Source organism: Pimephales promelas, chromosome 2 (assembly GCF_988280905.1).
Source record: "Pimephales promelas chromosome 2, fPimPro1.hap1.1, whole genome shotgun sequence".
Lineage (NCBI taxonomy): Eukaryota > Metazoa > Chordata > Actinopteri > Cypriniformes > Leuciscidae > Pimephales > Pimephales promelas.
Window position 1 is genome coordinate 31,784,684 of NC_142770.1, and position 18,496 is coordinate 31,803,179.

General features: G+C 36.1%; 1 protein-coding gene across 1 annotated transcript in view; it reads left to right on the forward strand.

Moving 5' to 3' along the window:
- The window catches only part of LOC120488318 (NACHT, LRR and PYD domains-containing protein 3-like), a 239,598-nt gene extending 229,495 nt beyond the window's left edge, over positions 1 to 10,103 (forward strand). Inside the window, exon 17 of the mRNA XM_089121883.1 lies at positions 9,878 to 10,103. Within this exon, the coding sequence (XP_088978009.1) occupies positions 9,878 to 10,088 (211 nt within the window). The 3' untranslated portion in view covers positions 10,089 to 10,103. The remainder of the gene's footprint in view (positions 1 to 9,877) is intronic.
- The last annotated feature ends 8,393 nt before the right edge of the window (positions 10,104 to 18,496 follow it).

An 18,496-nucleotide genomic window follows, 5' to 3' on the forward strand; every position in this document is an offset into this window, starting at 1 on the left:
GTTGAAACAGGCTAGAAAGAACCAAGAAGGGAATAAAGTGGAGGACAATGAAAGCAGTGAGGGTGAGTGTTCTGACTCTAGTGGCTCCGTTTGTTCACAATCCAGTTGGTCATGTCTTGAATATGGAGTGGATGAGATTAAGAAATTCTTGAAAGTGACCAAAAATATGAGAGGAGTGAAAGTTGAGGAATATTTTCCAGATCTCAGGAGACTTCTGGAAAATATTAGGAGTTTAATGAGTGAAGGAAGATTTACAGATAAAGAAGTATACCGTCTGAAAAAAATTGTCACAAAAATTCAACTCCAATTGAACAATGATGATGAAATGGTTTAGTATTTATGCCCTTACTGGATGTATTGCTCTCTGTGCTGTAGTTTCTCTTTCATTTTTAATTATGAACGACATTCGCATTGCATCTCTAAATGTGAATGGGGCTAGAGATTGCAGAAAGAGAGCGCAGATTTATGAAGTAGCAAATCAGAATAAAATTGATGTCCTGTTTTTACAGGAGACACATAGTGATGTGGAAATTGCTGTCGAGTGGGCTAAGGAATGGGGTGGTCTTCTTTTTCTGAGCCACAATACTTCACTCAGTGGAGGAGTTGCAGTTTTGTTTAATAAAAATTTTGCTCCCTCATCTTGTTCAGTAGAGGAGATTGTAAAAGGTAGATTGTTAAAGATAAAAGCTCATTTTGAAGATCATGTTTTTGTTTTTATTTGTGTATATGCACCAACCTCACAGATAGGAAGAATGTTGTTTTTAGATCAATTGAATACAGTAATAGAACAATGTGACAATGAAGTTTTTTTGGTTGTGGGAGGAGACTTTAATTGTGTCGAGAGAAATATAGATAGGAATCATGTAGAACCACATATGGCTTCACGCCGAAAACTGATAGAAATGATAGAAGAGAATGAGCTTGGTGATGTATGGAGAAATTTTAATCGTGATGTTAAACAATACACATGGACGCATGCGCGTGAAAATGTGTTGTCAATGGCACGATTAGACAGGTTTTATGTCTTCAAGCATCATCTTAGTTTTTTTGTAAATAGCTCAATTCTTCCTGTAGGTTTCTCTGATCACAGTTTGGTTGTGTGTAGAATGATTGTTAGGTCTGTTAAATTAAGTAGTTCTTATTGGCATTTTAATGTGACTTTGCTGTCAGATTTACAGTTTAAAGATGTTTTTAGGTTTTATTGGGAGTCTTTTAAAGAACAAAAAGATCAATTTTCCTCTTTACAGGAATGGTGGGATATTGGGAAAGTAAACATTAAGCAACTATGTCAACAATATACTCTAAATGTCACAAGATTTTTAACTCAGTCTATAAAGAAGTTGGAAGAAGAAATTAAAGAAATTGAAGTTTTAATCCAAGAAACAGGAAATCAAGACCATTTAGATTCTCTTTTTATGAAAAAATCAGCATTGTCTGAATTCTATAAAAGAAAGGCACAAGGGGCATTGGTCAGATCACGCTTCCAGGATGTAGAGCAGATGGATGTTCCATCAAAGTTTTTTTTCGGATTGGAAAAAAAGAACGGTCAAAGACGTTATATTCAGAATTTAAGGTCTGAAGCTGGGGTTCTGTTATCAGACCCAGTCGAAATGAGAGAAAGAGCTGTTACATTTTATACAAATCTTTATAGTTCTGATATTAGGAAAGATCAAGATGTTGATGGTTGCTTTTTTGAAGATCTGCCAAAATTGTCAGAAAGTGCCAATGAAAAACTTAGTGAACGTATAACTTTAAATGAACTGTATGAAGCTCTCCAGAGTACGCAAAATGGGAAAGTTCCAGGGATAGATGGGATTCCTTTTGAATTCTATAAAGCATATTGGGACATTATAGGAGAAGACTTGCTTGCAGTTCTCAGTGATAGTTTGCTCTGTGGTTTTTTACCACGTAGTAGTCGGAGAGCAGTTCTTACACTCCTCCCAAAGAAAGGAGATTTGAGTGATATTAAAAATTGGAGACCAGTGTCTTTACTGTGCTCTGACTATAAAATTCTGTCTAAAGTATTGGCGATTAGATTAGGGAAAGTTTTAGATGATATAATTAGTCCTGACCAATCCTATTGTGTGCCTGGAAGATCTATATTTGATAACATTTTTTTAATCCGAGATTTGATGGATCTTTCAAAGATTTGTGGTGTGAATTTTGGCTTGATTTCCATTGATCAGGAAAAGGCATTTGACCGCGTAGAGCATGATTATTTATGGAAGACTCTAGATGCCTTTGGTTTTAATTTGGTTTTTAAAGATTATATTAAAGTATTATATAATGACATTGAGAGTATGTTGAAATTTAATGGTGGCTTGTGTTTTCCTTTTAAAGTTCAGCGTGGAGTGAGGCAAGGATGTTCATTATCAGGCATGCTCTATACATTAGCAATAGAACCACTTTTGCAAAGATTGAGAAGGGTTTTAAATGGCCTCACGTTAATGAATTGTGAAAGTTCTTTTGTTTTATCAGCTTATGCTGATGATGTTGTTGTAATTGTAAAAGAACAAAATGATGTAAACCTTTTAATGGAAACTTTGGATGAGTTTGAAATGGTATCAGCTGCAAAAGTGAATTGGTCAAAGAGTGAGGCTGTTTTGGTGGGAGAGCGGATAACAGTGCCCCCCAAACTCCCTGGTGGTCTGACATGGAAGAAAGATGGGATAAAGTATTTGGGAGTTTATTTGGGGGATGAGTCTTTTCAATTAAAAAATTGGGAAGGGATGATTGAGAAAATAAAGGGCCGCTTGGACAAATGGAAGTGGATTAAAAAAATATTGTCCTATAGGGGTCGAACCCTTATTATTAATAACCTTGTTGCTTCATCTCTTTGGCATCGACTGATTTGTGTTGACCCACCACTACTTTTTCTTGCTAAGATACAATCGATGTTGATAGACTTCTTCTGGGATAAGATGCACTGGGTGATTCATAACATCTTGTACTTGCCAAAGGAAGAAGGTGGTCAAGGGCTTGTGCACCTACAAAGTCGGACAGCAGCATTTCGTGCACAGTTCATACAACGTTTCCTGACAGGCCCAGAGTCTGTAAGTTGGAGACCAGTGGCAAGTGCTATCTTAAAAACTGCTGCAGGGCTAACTCTGGACAAATCTTTATTTTTATTGGATCCAAAAACTTTAAATGTGGAGAAATTCCCAGTTTTTTATCGAAATCTTTTTAAAGTATGGAGTCTTTTCAAACTCCAAAGGATAAACAATCCCACATCATTGTATTGGCTTTTGGAAGAGCCTTTGCTTTATGGTGCAAGACTGGACATTACTAATGCATCAGTGTCACTGACAGAAGCCTTTGTAAAGGCTAAATTGGTGACTCTTCGTCAGTTGATGAGTCTGGCAGGACCAGATTTTATTGAAGTGGATGCAGTGGCAACACAACTGGGGATTAGATCCACTCGAGTGGTTGAAAAACTATTACGAAAGATACAGACTATCCTTACAGTGGAAGAGACTGAGTTACTCAAGAAACATTGTGAGGGAGAAATTACTCCTGATGATAAAGACTGTTTTCCAAGGTTGATGGTTTCGCCTAATTTAGAGGAGCAAGGTGGAATTTTCCTGGAATCTGAAAAAGCAGTGGTTTTGGACTTTGAAGATGTGAATGGTAAGAGATTGTACAAGTCATGTGTGAAATGTTTTAATAAAAAAGCATTAAATGAGAAAAATGATACACCTTGGCGAATTGTGTTAGGTTTGGATGAAGTTTTTAAGCCAAATTGGAGAACTTTTTACAAGCCACCATTAAATAAGAAAATTGGAGATTTGCAGTGGAGGGTTTTACATTGTATTATCGCTGTAAATGCCTTTATATCTGTGTTGAATCCTGAGGTAGGCCACGAATGCCCATTTTGCCCACAAAGGGAGACTGTTTTTCATGTTTTTATGAGTTGTCATAGACTTAAACCTTTATTTGTTTTTTTACAAAATTTGTTTAAGTCTTTTAATGAAGAATTTTCCATGCAAGCTTTTATCTTTGGGGTAAAATATACAAAGAGAAGAAAGAGAGAGTGTCAGTTGTTGAATTTTGTTTTGGGCAAAAGTAAAATGGCAATATACATGAGTCGGAAAGAAAAAATTGAAAAAAATCAAGATTTTGATCTGGTGTCTATGTTTGGTGCCATGGTGAAGTCAAGAATTTTGATTGATTTTAGGTTTTATAAAGCTACTTCATGTCTTGCCATGTTTGAGGATGTTTGGTGTTATGGAGAGGCTTTGTGCTCTGTGGTAGATGACAATCTTTGTTTTATTCAATTTATGTAATTTATTTTAAGTAGGTTGTTTTTAATGTTTTGAAAAAAAAAGGAAATTTGTAATAAAGGTGTTTTCAAATTCAAATTCTCTCTCTCTCTCTCTCTCTCTCTCTCTCTCTCTCTCTCTCTCTCTCTCTCTCTCTCTCTCTCTCTCTCTCTCTCTCTCTCTCTCTCTCTCTCTCTCTCTCTCTCTCTCTCTCTCTGCGCATGCTTGGGCGTTTGTGGAGCATGTGTGAGAGCGTGAATTTTGAGCGCGTGTATTTGTTTCTTTCTTTTGTGTTTTTCTTTCTTTTTTCTTCTGAATTTGTTTGTTTCACTTGTTTTTTTTTTTTGTCTTGTGTGGTGTTTATTTGTGCTGCCTGCTTTCTTGGAAAGCATGGCAGCTCAGGCTGGTACTGGGCTCGTTTTAACACGCCGTCACGGAGTTAAGATCGTATCCGTGGCGAGTGTAGAAACTTGTTGTCTGGGTGTAGGAGAGATTGTTGGTCACCAAAACATTCTCTCCGCATCCAGAATGAATGGTGCGACCGTGATTTTTTTTAACTCGGTGGAAAGAGCAAATGAGGTAGTTGCGAGAGGCATAATCATTGATGAAATACTTACACCTGTTCTACCGCTGTTGTTACCGTCAAAAAAATCACAATATCAAATATCCCTCCGTTTCTCAGTGATGATATTTTGAAACAAGCACTATCAAGGTATGGGAAGTTGGTTTCACCGATTAAGAAGATCACGATCGGGTGCGAGTCTCCTTTATTGAAACACATAGTTTCATTCAGGAGATTTGCGTTCATGATCATCAAAGATGACGCGGAATTGGACTTGGCTCTAAATTTTCGTGTGGATGATTTTGAATATGTTGTGTTTGTTACCACTGATAAAATGAAGTGTTTTGGATGTGGTAAATCGGGCCATTTAATACGTTCATGTCCTGATAAGAGTGCAGCTGTAGGTAGTGCTTCAACTAAGGATAAGCCTGCGTCTGAACCGGCTGAGGTCGGTCTGGCTGAAGCAGTGCCGACTGTGGATATACCTGTTGGGGAAGGAGCATCTGTTGAGGGGCCTGTGGAAGCCGGATCGACCTCGGTGGAATCATTAAATGAAGGTAGGGACACTTCTTCAGAAACTGTTGCTGCAAAAACTGTTTTGTTGAACAGTGATGTTGAAAACATGGGCGATGTGTCTGATATAGAAACAGAGAGTAGGCTGTTCAAAGTGCCAACAAAACGGAAACATGTGGAAAAGATCAGTCACATAAAGTGTTTTAAAAAAGGTGAAGTGGTTGAGGGTGATGAGGATCAGAAAGAGTCAGAAAGTGGAAGTGAAATGTCTGACTCGAGTACAGTGTTGTCACAGAGTGAAGCTGCTATAAGCAGAAGTTATGACGTTGATGACATAAAACGTTTCCTTAATACCACAAAAAACAAACGGGGTGTGGTTGTAAAGTATTATTTTCCTGACTTAAATCAGTTCTATAACAAAGCTAAAGGTTTATTAGTAGATGGGTGCCTTTCGAACAGGGAGGTGTATCGTTTGAAAAAGATTGTGAGGAAAGTTAGCACGGAGTTAAATGAAAATGAAGACTAAGAACTTTAGTTATTTGGTTTCACTTGTGTTTTTTTGTTTGTTTATTTATTTAAGTATGGCTGAAGTGCGGATTGCCTCCTTGAATGTCAATGGTGCTAGAGATTATAGAAAAAGAGCTGAGCTGTATGAAATTATCAAGCAGAAAAAATTAGATGTCACTTTGATTCAGGAAACACATAGTGACGTGAATAATGTGAATGATTGGATGAAGGAATGGGAAGGGTTATCTTTTTTCAGTCACAATACCACTTTAAGTGGAGGAGTAGCTATATTATTTGCAAAAACATTTAATCCAGCTTCATATCAAGTTAAAGAATTTTTGAAAGGTCGACTTTTAAAAGTGAGAGCACAAGTTGATAATTGTAATTTTGTTTTTATTTGTGTGTATGTCCCCAACTCAACAATTGATATGATGTTGTTTTTAGATACATTATGTTCTGTTTTACAAGATGTTTCTAATGATGATTATTTATTTTCAGGGGGAGATTTTAATTGTACAGGGAGTAATTCTGACAGAAATCATATTGAACCCCATATGCCGTTAAGAAAGCGTCTCTTTCAAATAATAAATAAGCATGAATTAAGTGACGTGTGGAGGTTTTATCATGAGGATAAAAGGCAATATACTTGGGCACATACACGTGGTAATGTTTTATCTTTGGCAAGATTGGACAGATTTTATGTTAAAACATCATACTGGTATTTTTAAAAATTGTTGTATTTTTCCTGTTGGTCTTTCAGATCATTGTATGGTGCAATGTTCTTTTATTTTGAATTCTGTCAAGCCAAAAAGTGCGTACTGGCATTTTAATCTAACGTTGTTAGATAATAAGGATTTTATACACGCGTTTAAGTTGTTTTGGGCCGATTACAGAACAACAAAAGATTCTTTTCAATCAGTTCAGAAATGGTGGGATTTTGGTAAAGTGCAAATTAAACAGTATTGTCAGCAGTATGCTCATAACAGCACCAAAGTTTTAAATCAGTCAATGAAAGACTTAGAGAATGACATAATTAAGATACAGGAATTGGCGGATTTAACGAAACAAAAAAGTTATCTGAAGATTCTTTCTAAGAAAAGAAATCAATTGGCAGAATTATTAGGGGTTAAAACACAGGGGGCTTTGGTCCGGTCAAGATTTATAAGTCTTGATCAGATGGATGCACCTTCAAAGTATTTTTTTAACCTTGAAAGGAAAAATGGGCAAAAAAGAATCATTCACGCTTTGCGATCAGAAGAAGGAATTCTGTTGTCCAATCCTGTAGGGATCAGAAGGAGGGCAATTGGTTTTTATGAGACACTGTACAGAAGTGCATAAGGCCGTTCAGAGCATGGAATCCGGAAGGGTGCCTGGAGTTGATGGCATACCCATAGACTTTTACAAATGTTTTTGGGAAGTTTTAGGAGAGGATCTCTTAGAAGTCCTCAATGGTAGTTTGGACGAAGGTCTTCTACCTTTGAGTTGCCGGAGAGCAATCCTGACCCTTCTTCCCAAGAAAGGAGATCTCACTGAGATCAAAAACTGGAGACCTGTTTCACTTCTGTGTAGTGACTATAAACTTCTTTCAAAGATTTTAGCCAACAGATTAACAAAAGTTATGAGTAAGGTGATCCATCCGGACCAAACTTACTGTGTTCCCAAAAGGTCAATTTTTGATAATATTTCCCTTATTAGGGATATCTATAATGTCTCTAAGTTGTCAAATAGTGAAATTGGCTTGATTTCGCTTGACCAAGAGAAAGCGTTTGATAGGGTTGAGCATGCATATTTATGGGAAACATTAAAAGCATTTGGTTTTAGTAAGGGTTTTATTGATAAAATCAAAGTTTTGTATAGTGATGTTGAGAGCATACTCAAAATTAATGGTGGCTTGTGCACTCCTTTTAAAGTTTTTAGAGGGGTGAGGCAGGGATGCCCGCTCTCTGGAATGCTATATTCACTAGCAATAGAACCTCTGCTGCAGCAATTGAGGAAGAATGTGCAAGGTTTTAATTTGCCCAATGTTGAAAGTATAACAGTCTCTGCGTACGCTGATGATGTAGTAGTGTTTGTTAGCCAACAGAGTGATGTAAAGGTTTTAATGCGTGTACTTGATGATTTTAAAAAACTGTCCTCTGCTAAAATTAACTTGGAAAAGAGTGAAGCAATTTTAATAGGGGGTTGGAAAAATGTTCCGTTTGCCCTTCCTCCTGGCTTGGTTTGGAAGAGAGGAGGTTTTAAATATTTAGGGTTTTTTTTAGGAGATGAAGTGATTGTACAAAAAAATTGGGAAGGAACTCTTGAAAAAGTTAAAGGTAGACTTGAAAAATGGAAATGGTTAATCCCAAATATGTCATATAGAGGTCGAGCTTTAGTTATAAATAATTTAGTTGCTTCCTCTTTATGGCATAAGTTAACCTGTATTGATCCTCCTTTGCGTCTCTTAGCAGAGATTCAAGCAATTTTAGTTGATTTTTTCTGGGATAAGTTACATTGGGTTCCTCAGAGCATATTGTTTTTACCTAAAGAAGAAGGAGGGCAAGGATTGGTTAATATTCAAAGTAGAGCAGCAGCTTTTCGTTTACAGTTTTTACAAAGACTTCTTGATAATTCTGTAACTTCAAGCTGGAAAGCAGTTGCATGTAAAATATTACAAAATGTTGGTAATTTGAAAATGGACAGGAATCTTTTTTTCATGGACTTGTCAAAGGTGAATCTTAATGGGATGCCTATTTTTTATCTTAATGTTTTTAAAGTGTGGAAAATGTTCAGAGTGCAAAGAGAAGGACATTTTGAATCTCTTTACTGGCTCCTTAAAGAACCGTTAATATATGTAGCACGTTTTGATTTAAAACACAATGACTGTTCAATTCCTGGACTTACAGAAACACTTGTGGCATCCAAAATTTGTACTATGGGGAGTCTAGTACACTTGACAGGACCAGACTTTGGAAATATGGAAGGAGTTGCTTTGAGTTTGAAAATTAAGTCCTTACGATCTGTTTTTCATTTATTACAAAAATGGAAACAAAAACTCACTTTTGATGAACTGAAACTGTTATCAGAATACTATGAACACAAAATTGTTCCTAATGAAGAGGATGTATTATCTGAGTTTTTTATTTTTCCTATGTTAGATGATGTTTCAGGAATTTTTTTAAGCTCTGGAAAATCTCTATGTTTGAATTTTTTTCAAGTACTGGTAAATCTTTTTATAAAGGTTGTGTTCTTGCTTTTAATAAAAAAGCGCTTAATGAGAGGGTTGATACACCATGGCGTAATGTTTTACAACTTGATGATGATAATAAACCAGAGTGGAGATCATTGTATAAGCCACCATTAGGTAAAAGAGTTGGGGACATACAATGGAGAATTTTACATGGTGCAATAGCAGTTAATGCTTTTATTTCAGTTTTAAATCCTGATGTTTCTGCAGAATGCCCTTTTTGTTCTAGTAGAGAGACTGTTTTTCATGCTTATATGGATTGTGTTAGACTACAAAGGTTGTTAAGTTTATTACATAATTTATTTTATAGTTTTAATGAATCTTTTTCTATAGACATATTTATTATTGGTTTTAAGTATGTTAGAAGAAATAGGTTTATTTGTCAGTGTTTAAATTTTCTTATAGGTCAAGTGAAGTTGGCAATCTATATGAGCAGAAAAAACAAGATAGAAGGGGGTGCTGATCAAGATATTAATATTATGTTTTTAGCAACTGTCAAATCCAGAATACTTATTGATTTTCGTTTTTATACTTCCATGAATGATGTTATTACATTTGAAGAGAAATGGTGCAAGAATGAGGCTTTGTGCTCTGTTATTGATGGACAAATATTTTTTTCTCATCTACTAATGTAGAAAAAGCTTTGTGTGTGGTATAAAAGGTAAATGGAAAATTAGTAAATGGTGAAACTTGTTTTGTGAAAAATTGTAAATAAAGTATTTTTTCAAAATTCAAAAATTCTCTCTCTCTCTCTCTCTCTCTCTCTCTCTCTCTCTCTCTCTCTCTCTCTCTCTCTCTCTGCTAATGTAGGTTAATCTGCTGTGAGATGACAGATAAAGGTTGTTCTGATGTGACTTCAGCTCTGAAATCAAACCCGTCACACCTGAGAGAGCTGGACCTGAGCTGGAATAAACTAGGAGACTCTGGAGTGAAAAACCTCAGTGATCTACTGATGAACCCACAATTCAAGCTGGAGAAACTACAGTTAGTGTCATTATACTGTACAGCAATTACAGTGTGACTGAAGTTTATTTATTTGAAGACAGCAGGGCTTATGTTTCATTGGTTATAGCAGTGCACTTTCTGGGTTTATTAAACTAAAACACTTTATTCTCAATATCTGACAGTGAGTCTGAGTTCACATTATATTTGTGTAAAATTCTTCACATTCATGATTTGTTTGTAAGATAATCTCTCTTTCTCTGTTTGTGTCTTTCTAGTTTACAGAACTGTGGCATTACAGATGTTTCTTCTTTAACTCAGTCTTTGACGAACTCAAAAGCTCTGCAGTTTTTAAAAGAGCTTGATCTGATTTTCAATATGATAGGAGACTCAAAGCAGCGGCTCAGAGACGAGCTACGAGACTCAAACTGTGTCCTGAGGTGAGGAAACATCACTGAGATACTAAAGAGATCTTCATTTACCTCTGATATGTGAACAATACTTTCAAATATTCGTGAAAGAAAATTATGATTAAGATTTGTTGCAACAAAGGGTTTGTGTGAGAACAAAGTTATTGATCTGTTGAACACTAAGGAGGAAAGAGAAGAAAAGCTCACTGTCACAGCTTTATACAGTAGGTGGACAACCAGAATGTCGTTTACCGCCGCGGCAAGTGCCGCGGTAAATCTACTGCAGCAAAAATAAACCAGCAGTATTTCAAAGTCGGTGGCGAAATCACCACCAGGTGGCGCAAAGGGACATTTAGCGAAAGCAAAACGTAGGTAGCCTACATTTTAAATGGAATATAGCTTTAACTAGAATATAAACTTTTAGGCTATAGGAGAACATTTTATTAATCAAAAGTTAAAATAGGCCTTTCTCGCAGTCAACGAAAATAATTAAAGTGCTGCCCAATGACACTATTGAGGAATGCAAAGACTGAAGAGCGCTTCTCTCGCGTGCGCACACTGACTGCTGAACAGCCGAACTTCTGGGCTTTTGTCAGTGAGAATTTAAGTCGTGGTCGAGTGGTAGAACTTTGGTACACTTATTTTGATGACACTGTTTCAAATCCCGCATAAACATGTATTAAAATTACCTTGCATTTCTATTTTACATTTAAGGAACAAATCTCTTCCAATAGATTGACTGAATTTACATCTTCAAAAGCAGTTATGTTAAAAAAAACAAAAAACAAAAAAAAAACATAACCAAGCTAAGCAAGTTGCGAATTGCCGGTGGGTATGCTATACTTCGCCTAAATAGACAATATATAGGCTATATATATATATATAGCCTATACATTAAATATGCAACACGCACGTTTAAACAACAAATAGCCTAATAAAATCTGAACCAGCGCTTCTGCGCCTGTATTGAGACATGCAGCGCGCGTTTCAGTTTCAGTGGCCTTAATATTGTTCGACAAACGCGGCGGTGCTTTCTCATGAGAGCGAACATATGGCTGAATGGTAGAACATAGGCCTACGGTTCTACCATTCCAAAGACATGGGTTCGAAGCTTGATCAAACATTGATTACTGTATAGTTGTATTTTATATTTATTTATATTTATTTATTTATATTAGGTTTGTTCTAAAACTCCATTTAGTTTTTTTTTTTGCTTATATTTATAAAATAAAATAACCATGCATTTCTATTTTACACTAAGGAACAAATCTCTTCCAACAGATTGACTGAATTTACATCTTCAAAAGCAGTTATGCAAAAAAAATATAGAAAATAAAACTTAATGGGGTTCCATGTAGAATTAAAAAACATCCCCCCTCCACAGTAATCAATGCTATAATTAGCCTAGACCATATCAAATATATAGCCTATATATATTTATTTATTTTTAAATATGCAACACGCATGTTTAAACAACAAATAATAAAATCTAAACCAGCGCTTCTGCTCCTGTATTGAGAGATGTCAGTTTCAGTTTCAGTGGCCTTAATACATTGATTCACGGCTTTTTAAAATGTCACGAATTGTTTTGAGGTGGTTTTGAACGAAATATTGAAGTTTATAATTGAGTATTTTTTGACACACCACGCCCAGTGTAGGCCTATTCTAAAAAAAAAATGTATTCTGGCATTAAAATTGTGTTCGACAAACGCGGCGGTGCTCACTTGAAATTATTTTTCTCATAACAGCTAAAATAAAATCATCTTTTAAACTTTAAAAGGTGTACGTTTTCGTGTAAAGTCGGCTTACACTCACAATAGGTTAACGACAAAACTTTTTCCTGCTTATTTGAGCGGATAGCCTACTCACTGGAGACACATATGTGTGGGCATTTCCCCGTAAGTGAACACATGGCCGAGTGGTAGAACTTACGGTTAGAACATGATAACGACATGCGTTCGAAGCCCGATTCAACATGGATAACTGTAGTTAAATTTTTTATTTAGGTATTTATGCAGAAAGATTTGTCTAGTTCTAAAACTGTTACAATAGCCTACACCATTTAGTTTTTTTTTTTTGTTTTTTTTTTTGCTTGAATTCCAAAACGCTATAAATCCATTTCAATAGTTTTCAGGAAAACTACATTTTTTACCTAGACCCACACATTTTGTGAATATTCAAATTAAATGTTTTATTGGTTCAGTCTGAACATGTTGAACAATGATTATTAAGTCAAACAACAATATTGTTAATGATAAATTAAAAGTTAATTTTATTATTATTTTTTTTTTTCAAAACGCTATATAAATCCATAATTTTTTTGTAAAAATATTTGTCTTTAAAAGAAAAAAACAAAAAAACAAGAGAACACGCAACATATAATCAGGGCCTCATGCTATAAATTAATATAAATTAAATTTAGTAACAACCTGAAAAAAGTAATGATAGTAATGTTATGTAAAGTTATTTAGTAGCCAACATTCAGAGTCATTTTTAGTAAAGTGTCAAACCTGTAACAAATAGTACTAATTTCTACATATGCATGAAAAAAACGAATCATTAAAAATGATCAATAATGATAACGAATATATTCAAAAGTAGGGATGGGCCCCTCCAGCACATGCACACACACACACACACATGCATGTAGATATAGCGCTACATAGAATGTGATCAAAACGGTGCGGCGTGACGCAATAAGTAAAAAAAAAACATAAAATAAACAAATGCTAAGTTTCACATTTATGTTTAATAATATTATGTTACTTATTTTTTTTATTATTTCGTCTATGTTGAGTAGGCTATATGAAAAGTGAACCGAGTAAGATAGGATCTAAAGCTACCCAATATATCGGAAAATATTTGTGGGTCAGACATTATTTTGACCACCAATTAAGTTTTGTTTTGTAGAAAGCTTGTAAATTTCGTTTCAGATAAATTCTATCTTCATTTTAATTAATGTTTCATCAACAAATTGACTGGATTAACACATTATAAGTAAATGACACAGAGGCGCGCGTGTGAACTGGAGCGCGTCTCATATCCGAAACACCGCGATGCTTGCCTGAGAACTAGAGAGCTTTAAATGTCTACTTTAAAACAAAACATTTTAAAACGAAATTAAATTGGCAACTCTCTGCGTAAGTAGGCTAATTCGAAGTAGCCTATGCGCGTTCACTGTGAAGGCGAGTCAGCATCATCAACTTTATCTTTGCTGCTGACACCGACAGAAAAGAGTTTAGAGCTGCATGTTTGCAACAATAACACAGTCAAACAGAATGTAAGCCCTGTGCATGGGCGGTTGTGTGTGCGCATCACACGTTAAATGTTTTAGAATGTAACACAACATTCAAATGCAAATATGCGCCCTCCCCCACTTGAAAGGCCGTGTGACCAACAAAGTGTTTTTCCACACGCCTGGCGTAGCCTATATGTTTTCAATTGTTTTCAATGGGAGCGCCGCGTTTTTTTAAACGCCATGAGCGTAATCAAAGCAGCTCCTGAGATTAGGCTGGCGTTTCTAGTAGCCTATGTCGTTTTTTCTTCGAACAATTCAAGAACAATATAGGCTACAAATTGAACATGGTTCATTTTTTGTAAAACTTTAAAACTGGCCTTTACTTTTCTTGACGATTCCTCGGTAGCTTTTGTTTGAAGGCATTCAACTGCTCCAAAAACACTAACGTTAGAAACATAACTGCACTTTATCACAACGGATTAATAAGCCGTAGGCCTACCCACGAGTTCCTAATCGTGCTCTCAGATTTGTAAACCGTGCCCTCAGTTTTTGCAATCTGTACCCACAAATTCATAAACCGTGCCCACGCTTTCGCAATCCGTACTCACGGGTTTGTGGCTCGTCCCCCAGAGTGTGCCGCATGATTCAACCAGGCCTCCTCTTTAAATGCGGGATGCATTGCATTGTTTTTAAAATCCTTTTTTTAAATGGATAATTTCTTGTATTTAAAAAAAAAAAATAGCCTACATTTAGGATAATTTTATCTTTAAAGTAAATTTTAGAGGAAAAAGCTCAGTACTATAATAAGCGAGAAAAAAAAAAATAATAAAATAGGCTAATAATAACACAGTTCAAAAACTGCAAAAGGTTTGTTTATAAGTTATAAATTATTTTATGTTAAATATATTACTGTCTTCGGTGAACTCACTCATAGTAATAAACGCAAATAATAATTAGCTAACAAATCAAAATGCATTTAGGCTACCCTATTTAGAAGACGCTTTTATCAGCAAAAAAAAAAGAACAAAGCAATTCGTCAAATGTCAGTCTTACAATAATAATGGGCTAATTCTAACAAACAAACAGGTTTTTAACGCATATCCAACTGTTTGTGTGAAGCGCGCACTGCATGTCACTGCCGCGTTTGCAAACACTTGCATGTTCAGTGGAACAATTTAAAATAATCTAGCATTTCTGGTCATACGGAAAAAATTACATAGGCCTAATACATTATTTGCAACTACTTTTATTTGTGTAAACTCACAATAACAAGAAAACGTCGTTATTTTTCAGACACATTTATTATGATTAGCCTATAAATCACCTATAAATCATCTCACTCTATGCTTCCCGAGACATGCACTTCTCATTTAGCACTGCGGGCAAAATATAGTTTTTAGAAAGTAAAATCTATTTTTTTTTTCATATTAATTTGCGAATATTTTAAATGTTTAAAGGTTTAAAGGCAAAAAGTCAATGTTATTTATTTTTTTGTGCACAAACACTTGGATAGCCTATGCGTCAAAATCTTGTGTTTAGGCCTATTTGTGATAATCTCAGCCCTGTTTTATTATTGTCTAACCTGTATTATGACTGACATTTGACGAATTGTTTTGTTTCTTTTTTTTTTTTTTGTTGATAAAAGCGTCTTATAGGCCTATCTAAATGCAGTATGTAGCCTAAATGTAATAATAATAGCATATTATTATTAGGCCTATTATTTGCGTTTATAACTTTAAATGAGTTCACTTAAAACAGGAAATAGGCCTATGTTAATCATAAAACAGTTTATGAATCTTTTATTTTTATAGGCCTATAACTTTGTGTTTGTGTTAGGCTATATTTATTTTTTTGTAAGTGAAGTCCTTTTAAAAACAATGCATCCCGCATCTAAACAGGAGGCCTGTTTGAATCATGCGGCACATTCTCGGGGACGAGCCACAAACCCGCGAGTACGGATTGCGAAAGCGTGGGCACAGTTTATGAATTTGTGGGTACAGATTTACAAACGGTTTACAAATCTGAGAGCACGGATTAGGAACTCGTGGGTATGGTTTATGAATCCGTAGGCACGAATTGTTAAACCGAGGGAACAGTTTAAGAATCCGTGAGTAGCCTACATTTTATAAACTGAGGGGACGGATTGATTTGTGATTTCACCGGAACGAATGAAACCCCCACAACGGATTGCAGCGTGCGTCCGATTGAAGACAACACATTTCACCGCTACATGAATGAAACGAATGCGGTTAGCTAAGATTTCAAAAGTGGTGGGGACAATATCGACCCTGGCAAAAAGGGACATGTCCCACCCCTTCCCCAAGTAGGCCTACAGGCTAGAGTGTTAACCTTGAATTTATCTGCGACCTCAGCTCTCAATGAGAAGTGGCAAATTAAGTCGGACACTTTAAGTAGGCCTAAATAAACAGTTAATAAACTCGCTAATAAACAGCTATCTATTTAAGCTTCAAGAACGGTAGGTTAAAACATAAAAGCTGTCGGCCAACAGCATGTGTCGAGGTTCGATCTCGCGCCGTTTAGAGGTCGATGAGGTTGTGAATGATGCGTTAACCACACAGGTACCGCTAAACTGATAATGCAATGCTGTCTTATACGATTGTAAAGCCTCATTGATGTACCCTAATATGTTTCGACTGCAATGTTTTAAGGTTTAATTAATTTTTCAATTTAATTTCAGTATTGTGATTAATTAATTAATTTAACAACGTTTCACTTGAATTGATCTGCTACCATCTTTCAATCGCTCTGAAAGAGCCGCGGCTCAGCTGAAGATTACACAAAAAACGGACACTTTTCAAAGTCTGTGATTGTAGCGCCTCTTAGCGGCCAAAGGCAGCAAATACACCTCAACTTTTACCGCCGCGGCAAACCTGCGGCGGTAAAAAACACATTCTGGTTGTCTACCTACTGTATATCAACACCTGCTTTATGAAGTGTGTCAGTAGAAGTGAATCATTTGAGTGTGAAACAGACTTGGTCAGATTGTAGGAAACGCTGCACTCCTGCTAAAATCAGTGCAGTTCCAGCTTCAGCTCACAGCGTCCAGCTCACATGAGCAATGTCTCTGTCTCTAGTGTGTTTTTACTGTGACAAGCAACACGTCACACTACTCGACACTTACTTTACTCTCAGTTATTTACTAAGAGCCTACAAACATGTTTAAACTAGAGGACAAACGGCTTTAACTAAAGGTTTGTGTTTAACTCAAAATAACATTAGTATTTGCTCGCTGTGGTTTATTCCATACGCCGTACACTCATTAGTTTCTCCTTTACAGAGACTGAATAGGAGTCGCACCGACACACACACATATGAACATGATTCAGGCTTTACATCTATTATATTTAAATACACAAATATCTCTATCCAAGATCATGTAAAGTCAGTAATTAATCTGATTACAGGAATTCAATTTAACTTACTTTTACTAAAGAAAAACAGCACTTTGTTTCACTGAACACTGATTGTTTTCTCTTCTGTTCCACTTTACAGAGTAGATGAAGATCAATCACCAAACGTCAGTGGATTTACATCCAGGTTTAAATCTGTGAGACGGAGATGAGAGGAGCAGAAACCATCAGGTGATCGACAGAAGAGTCTCACTGCTGTCTATGAGGAGAAATACATGTGTAAATGTGTTTCATACAGGTGGAAGAGACTCAGACTTCACTATTAAATAAAGCAGCGTGTGTGTTAGCATGCGTATTAGAAACATGTGATATTGAATGATTAATGTTGGTTTATTATTCAGCCAAATGATGGTTTAGTTGTAATTAAAGGTGGAACAGAGGAAGAAGCTCAGATGAGTGCACATTATCTCTGTAACATTTTATACACAGAATATGTTTATTGTTATTGTTTTATTGTATATGAAGTGTGTGTTTGTGTGTGTGTATGTGTGTGTGTGTTGCTGATGCACAGATGTACAGTATATTGTCTTTGTTCTGTGGATGAAGTCTCTTCTCCTCTACAGACCGACTAAACATTTTCCCCAGTTAACAGCATTTGTGTGTGTTTCACTCGCTCCTCAGATAGCAGACGGATGTGGGCCACTTCAGGCGATGATGCGACACTGCAGGCCTTCTTATGGCCCGACAAAATGTGTGTGAGCCTGAAGTGGCCCACGTGTAAAATGACAAATATGGCCCAAATATTTTAAAATGTGGGCCTTTTCAGGCAAAGATGCGGCACTCATGGCAATGTGTAATCTGAATGTGGGCCTAAAGTGGCCCATATGATAAATAATGAATATGGCCCAAATATCACACACCAAATGTGGGCCACCTATGGCAAAAATGTGGCACAATCGGCAATGACTAATCTGGGTGTAAACCAAACATGACCCACAAATGTTGCAGCAAATGTGGCCCAGTTATCTTAAAACAAATCAGGGCCAGTTTTGTGAAAGATGAGGGACAGTAATCACTGTGAATCTGAATGTGAACCCATGGGCGTCAGTGTGGTCTGAAATGTGCTGGGGACAAGAGACACGTTCATTTTTTGTCTCTTTCACGCAGGTCATGTTTTGAAAGACGATGTCCTGTAGATTCCAGATGTAAATAAATTAAAATGTATCGTTCTATGAAGAAGAAAGCCTTAAGTTTTTTAAAGCATTAGACATTAGACATATATGACCCACTATTCTGCTTCAAGTAGCCGGCCATGTTGACAATATGACAACGGTAAAAAAAAAAAAAACCCAAAGTCCAATTATTATGGACATTATCTGATATTAAGCGTTTCTGCTTCACATTTTCAGCAGGGCAGCGGAGACCCATTACATTGCTAAATAATGACTGTAATGAATATAATCAAATC